The sequence below is a fragment of the Ursus maritimus genome, unplaced genomic scaffold, assembly GCF_017311325.1.
Source record: "Ursus maritimus isolate PB19 unplaced genomic scaffold, ASM1731132v1 scaffold_11, whole genome shotgun sequence".
Lineage (NCBI taxonomy): Eukaryota > Metazoa > Chordata > Mammalia > Carnivora > Ursidae > Ursus > Ursus maritimus.
The window spans coordinates 30,861,174-30,868,360 of record NW_024423453.1 but is presented as its reverse complement, the minus strand read 5'-3'; the positions used below and the strand labels follow the sequence as shown (position 1 = coordinate 30,868,360).

The window sequence follows — 7,187 nt, the reverse complement described above, 5'->3', positions numbered from 1 at the left end:
GAGATTCAAGCAGAGAACAGCAACCACTAAGACCCTCAGTAGAAGCTTGCTGAAAGAACAGCAAGGAGGTCAGTGTCTGAGGTAGAATGAAAGAGGCGGACAGTGTGACATGACTGACTCTGAAAGGTAAAAGGAGGTAACAGATTTCCAGAAAGTATCCTGGCTTTTATTAACTGTGAAATGGGAAACCGGTGAAATGACATGATCTGCTCACCCTGCTGTTAAAAACAAAAACAAAAACAAAAAAACAACCCACAACCTCTTAATTTCATTAAAAGCAAGATGTTTCAGTGGTAGTTATTAATTTTATGCAAGACATTTAGAAAATGCAAAAACTCAGATGCATTCACTTTTAATCTCTGAAGCGAAAACACTTCTAAAGTAAAAACTTTAGTATAAGTTTTATTAAAGTGGACTTAGTAATAACACAATGCAGGGGCTTAAGGGGCTCTCAGGTAATAAACAGCATTACGGTAAACCCACAGGGACGCAGAGGAACACTATTTCACTCTCTTATTGAAGCACATCTACTCTTTAAAATCACTAGTCAAACCTGCAGGCAGGAGGGAAAAGAAACTATGGAAATGGACTTTGAAATTTATACCTTTAAAAACTGGGGGCACGCTAACAAAATTTAGCAGAACAAATGCTTACAATTTCAACTAATTGGATATTATTCAAGAAAACTACAAAATGGAAGCTAACCTTCAAGTGTGTGTTGAAGTTCCAACACTTGATTAATAAGTCGCGTTTTTTCCTCCAGTTCCACCTGATTTTCAGCATCAACTGCTGAAATACAAAGGTTCAGATTTACTATTAATTAAAATTAGGTACCATTTGTGTAGAGTAGCACTTAAAGATATGCAAAATGTTTTATATTCATTATCTTATTTGACTTAAACAAGAGCCCTGTAAAGGAAAGTTAGATGCCCACGTGGCAGAAAAGGACACCAAGGTGAAGATAAATTGTTTTGCCATTATCAATCATTTCTAGAATTAGAAAGGATATAAATAAGTAAACTAGCCAAATCCAAGCCTTCTAAATATTGCTTCTCTGTTCTTTCCATTGCTTAATTAAGCCAAAAGCATCCAAAAAACCAGGAACTCACAAAAAGGAAAATAAAGCTCATACCATCCATGTCGGCATTCATCATCTCGGGTAACAAGCTTTTGGGCCTTGGGTACAAAATCCTTGATGAATGGTCTACAATAAGAGAAAGTTAGAAACAGACACATATAGCAATAAAATACCAGTGTACAATTATTAAATTTTTTAAAGGATATAATGATCAAAGTTATTGAAGAATACAAAATATTAGAAATTCTAAATACGTTATCTTCTTGGAAAGCAGTATGGTAATAAATTATACTCATAAAAACATTTAAGTATTTTTTACTAAGCAATTTCGCTCTTGGAAATTTAGCCTAAGGAAAATTACAAAGAAGGAAAAAAATTATATACATAAAATCTTCACTTCAACCTTATTTACAACCCACAAAATCGGAAACAACATAAACTGTCCAGAGTCTGGTTAATTACTGTAGTTTCTAATCGAGTGGCTACTAATAATAATTATGATGACTATAATATGGAAGAATGTTTACAAAATTGTGTATTCACTGATGTAAATTATGTAAAATATACATAAATACAAATAAAGAGAACAGCAAAATGAAAAAAGCTCTTATGTTAAGGATGATGATAGGGATGAAGACAAATTTCTTTAAAAATATTTTTCCTTATTAAAGTATTACTTTATATATACTGTTTAATACTTTTTATTGATAAACTTCAAGAGAAAAATACTAGTTATCTGAAACTATATTATGGGAAAAATGAAAAATATCATCTTGTTACCTCCTGGTTATGGTTAAAACAGATTAATTAGGATATGAATAAGTAAATAAATATTAACATTTTATTGTTTCTGTAAAAGTTTCCAAAATACTGGGACACCTGGGTGGCTCAGTTGGGTGAGCACGTAACTCTTGATTTCGGCTAAGGTCATGACTTCAGGGTCGTGAGATCAAGTCCCACGTTAGGCTCCACACTTAGCGCAAAGTCTGCTTAAGATTCTCTCCCTCTTCTCCCTCTGCCCCCCACCACAGGCTTGCTCTAAAAAAATTTTTCAAAGTTCCCAAAATATTAAAGCATAAAATTCCTGTGAAACATGTTCTGCTCTATAGTTAACATTCATTTCATATTCAGTGTGCTCAAGATTTTTAAATAAACCAGATTATTACTGGAAACAAATCCGTAAGCAATCTAATCTACTCACTGAAGCAATTTAGACCTGCTTCTATTATTACTCTTTCAACAAATTATTTATAGAGCACCTGCATTCTTATGCCTCTATATGCTAAACAGTAGAACCCAGACCTACTGAACAAGGATGTCTACATTCTAGAACTAGAATCATAAGAGTTATCAGTGTATTGAATATTCCCTCACAGTTTCAGTCAATAAAATTGTCGACTCTTCAGATACTGGCATGAACATGGAGATAAAATGCTCAGTGTATGATATGTTTAAACTACCTCTGAAATAAGAGATCACTTGTTGGTCTAAAGAAGAAAGACATTAAACATCCTTTACATAGCACTATTAAAGAATTAACTAGCTACAAATGGTATAAAATTGACCAAATGCTTATCTAGCATCTTTCTACTTATCTAGCATTAGAGCTGCTCTCCCTCAAATTGTTTTCAATGGTTTTTTGTACTTCAGAGAACGTTCACACATGTATATGTGACATAATATGTACATATTATATATATATTACATCTGCATTATCCATATGTAATATAATATGTACATAATATGTAATATACATGTAAACTTTTTCTGATGCAACAGCCAAAGCAAAAGTGATCTTGGGAGTACTAAGCAACAGTAGCCTGCAGCTTGGCTATTTCCCCTGCTAAATAATATACAAAAAGTGCTTCAAAATTCTAATATTTAGTGTTTTTAAGAATACAGCTAAACAAAATTTTCATGACGGCTGAAAAGAGTTATAAGATAAACAAGCAAAGCAACAGATAATCATGCAATCAATGAACTGACTTTGAAATCAAGTTTAGTATAGGGATGTGGAAAACGCTGCCTATGTTTCAGTCTACCACTAAAATTAAACCAAAGTCTTCTACAAAAGTAAAGTGCTCCAAACTGATCAATGTAATAATGAAGCTGGTTTCTGAAATTATGGCCACGTGTACCCCAAACAATAGAAAATCTTTGTATGGTTCATCAACAGTTTGACCTCATCTGAAAAAATGAAAGAAAAAAGAAAGGCAGAAAAATGGGGTGGAGGGGGCTTACTAGAGGAAAAATGAAGCTTAGAAACACACATCGAAGACTGGAGTGGAGGCAAGAGCACAAAAGCCAGGTGGGCACAAGGACAGTGCCACTCGATGTACAACACAACCCAAGAGAACACTATTCACAGCATAGTCTATGGAAGATTGCACCTCGAGGACTGTACAGTGCAAAACCTGCCCAACTCTAGGTGGCAGCCCGTGCAAAAGGGCATTCAGGACTCTTCAATGAAGCAGAGAAGAGCACTGCCAGCTGCCTCTGCACAACAAAAAAGACAAATCGTGATTTTCTCTTATTCTGATGTGATTAAACAGGCTGGCCTTAAAATGCTATTCTTATATACATTCAAGGTCTTCCAGTAAATTTAGAGTAATAAACTGATTTATTTTATATATAAGATCAGAAGGTTCACTGAGTTCTTTATATCAAAGTATTTTAGCTACAGATTTTATTTTCTTTCAAAACAGGATCAATCCTCAAACCTCACAATGTCTACATTAGCGCAGGTACTGTCATAATATGCACTTAATACCATACTGAGTGTTTCAACTATAAAACTCAAGTCTTTTTCTCAGTCTATAGTTGCTATCACATCAATCCAATCTCATGTGAAATGTGCTTTTAAGAGTTCATTTTTGGGGGGCGCCTGGGTGGCGCAGTCGTTAAGCGTCTGCCTTTGGCTCCTCCGCTGGGAGCCTGCTTCTTCCTCTCCTACTCCCCCTGCTTGTGTTCCCTCTCTCACTGGCTGTCTCTCTCTCTCTGTCAAATAAATAAATAAAATCTTAAAAAAAAAAAAAAGTTCATTTTGGGGTGCCTGGGTGGCTCAGTTGGTTAAGGATCCTACTCTTGATCTCAGCTCAGGTCTTAATCTCAGGGTCCTGACTTCAAGCCCCTCACTGGGTGTGAAGCCTATTTAATAAAAAAAAGGAAAAAGAAAAAGAAAGAAAGGAAAAAAAGAGTTCATTTTCAATTCCTTCTGTTCCTGTACATAAATGCAAAGCTGATGTGAAAAGAAAATCCAGACCAAAGTATCTCAAGCATGAGGACGCTGAAAGGAGTGTGGGGTTCTAAGGCTGATTTGTTTATCCCGTGAAAAGAAAATCCAGACCAAAGTATCTCAAGCATGAGGACGTTGAAATGAGTGTGGGGTTCTAAGGCTGATTTGTTTATCCTAAAGCTGCCTTCATTCCGAAATGGTTGTGGTTCTCCAAGATCTGTCAACTCTGACCTAAGCCTAGGTTGGATCTCAAAAGCTTTTCTCAAAAATTACAGTACATTCTGGTGCCTATCTTCATCTAGCCTTGGTCAGTAGAAGAGAATCTAGAATTATTTTGACAATTTAAGTCCAGGAAGCAAGAAGTACGGAGAGAACAAGGGTCAGGAAGTGTGACAAAAATTAGGATGGACCCATTTTCCATGCCCACATACCTGTGATCAAAAACTACTGTTTGACCAAAGGAGACCTCTACTTCCTCTTATAGTACCCTGAATAGTACCACTGTTAAAAAGCAGTTTAGCACAGTGATAAAGGACATAAATTTATATGACCTGGATTTAAATCCTAGCTCTGCTATTTATAAGCTCTGGAACCTTGAACAAGGTTACCATCTCAGCCTGGGTTTCCTCATCTGTAAAATGTGGATAAGAGTATGTACCTCATATTTTTGTTGTAAGAACTTAATGAGTTGCTATATGTAACGTGCTTGCAATGGTACCTCATACATAGAAGGTACTCAATAATGTTGCCTATTATCTCTTCTACCTTTTGGCTCTAATTCAGGCCACAAAAAGAAATTTTGGTAAAATCATCTGTCTAGCTGCCTTATTTTACAAATAAACTGAAGCCAAAGATAATAATGGCTTACCCAAAATCACATAAGTAGTCACTGTCAGAGCCAAGACTACTAGGGTAGTTTTTTCCATCATACCAGCACAGGTATGCTCACCTCTGAGACCTAAAATTTTGAGACTTTTTCCTGATATCCATCTAATCTCAACCACCCAACTTTTCTGCATCTAAAACTGATTTTCATGTCATCTGCCTACTAGTGAGCAAGTAAGACTACTAAAATAATGTCACTGTTCATTAACATACTAAATGCTCTACATATATTATTAGTTCATCAAGTCAACAGAAGGGCATTGTGATTTGTACGTTTGTACCAAGATGTTGAAGGCAGGTCTAAATATAAAGTCCCTGTTTTTTCCATTGTATAGTGGAAATACAGCCCTAATCTATGTTTGCCAAATATTTTGCAATCTCTGATGTTAAATTCCTTTGATATTTTACTAAGCAACTTAAGATAAATTTCATTCCATTCAAGCCGCATCAACTTTCAACACGGTTTGTCTGTTCAGGCCTGTTCAAGTTTTGATTTGTTCTGGTTAGATAAACCCAGTTTCAGATCCCACAAGATTAAGGAATAGATTGGCCAAATGAGGACTGGAACGGAAGCTATATCCCCAGAGAATGGCCAGCTATAGTGATTTTACTCAGTGAGCACAGGCACAGAATATATTGGCATTGCTTTGGATCCTTAGGTACAGACATAAAGTGCTGGGGACGTAGCACAGCAGGTCTTTAACAATGTTACGTCATAGTAGTGGAATCGATATATTGTGTAACAAAAATCCTGCCTTTCGAAAGGCATCCTCTTTCTCCTTTTCCATCCTAACTCCCCAAAAGTTGCTCGGCAGGATCCTCGAGGGAAGCCCAAGTAGAAACTAACCCGGGAGCTCCTTTCGGCGCCAGAAAAGCTGTCGCCAGCCCTTATTTTACCGCTCGCTCGCCACCCTCCCGGCCCTGGCGTCCTCTCCTCCCACCTCCCGGGCTCTCGGCACAGCAGCCACGGACAGGTCCACGCGTGCCAGGTCCATCCCGCCCAAACGCCCCTCTGCCGTCCCAATTCACGGCGGGAGGCTGGACAGCGGCCTTCGACTAAGAGGCGGGAGAAGGCGGCGGGAGATCCGCCTCATGGACGCAAGCAGCCCCTCCCCAAAGGAACCTCTGGGCCCAATACTGAGAAGATAAGAAGGAGATTGCGCAGGGGTTCTGCGGGGAGTCAGGCCTGAGGCGCCCACCAAATGCCCAGGCCCGAGGCCGCTGTTCCCCGGTGCCTGGTGCGCCGGGCCGCGTCTAGCCCTCCCCGCCCTCCAGGCCCTCGGCTGTACCGAGGTCGCAACTCCAGTTGCCCGGAGCCAGACCCTCTGCTGCCCAAGACGGCCCTCACCTGCCGTTGAAGGCGCTGGCAGTGGGAGGGAACGGGAAGACGCCTCAGGCCCCAACACCTGGACCGACTGGTACCGGCAGCTCCGCCCTCTGCGCCCACAGAGCGTGCGCCGTGTCGGGAGTCCCGCCCTGTCCCGCCCCGTCCAGCCCCGTCGCCCACCAATCCCCACTCAAGAAGACACGCCTGCGCATTAGCTGTACAACGCCCCAATCATTCTTTGTCAAAGCCCGAGGATCCACCTTTTGCCATAACAAAAGGACGTTGGCATCCAATCAGGAATGAGGCTGTTGTGGGCGGGTCCGGTGAAAGCAACAGCCAATGGCAGTACAGAAGCGAAGTTAAGCGTGAGAAAGCCAGTCCAAAGAAAGCCGCTCTTTAGTCTCAGCAGGAGCCAGAAAATTGGCGTCAGAAATCCAGTATGGAAAATTCTGACAGCTCCTGGAAGGAGGTTGGTAAAACCACATGCCGGGGGAGAGGGAAATCATTCAAATTTAAGAAAACGGCATTTGTGGACATAATGGATAAGGAAAGCCAGTGCAATACCGAGGTACCTCAATTCTAAAAGCAGACTTTTCCGTATTTTTTAACTTCCCAAATCGGAAAATTCATTAAGTACATCCCCCTCCACATCCTTTCCAAAC

The 7,187-nt window shown here is 39.7% G+C and overlaps 1 protein-coding gene across 1 annotated transcript in view; it reads right to left on the bottom strand.

The window, feature by feature from the left end:
- SCOC (short coiled-coil protein) overlaps positions 1-6,737 on the bottom strand; it is a 9,157-nt gene extending 2,420 nt beyond the window's left edge. The window contains 4 exon segments of the mRNA XM_008685419.2: positions 706-789; positions 1,133-1,204; positions 6,547-6,682; positions 6,684-6,737. Of these exon segments, the coding sequence (XP_008683641.1) occupies positions 706-789; positions 1,133-1,204; positions 6,547-6,682; positions 6,684-6,737 (346 nt within the window).
- Positions 6,738-7,187: the final 450 nt, after the last annotated feature.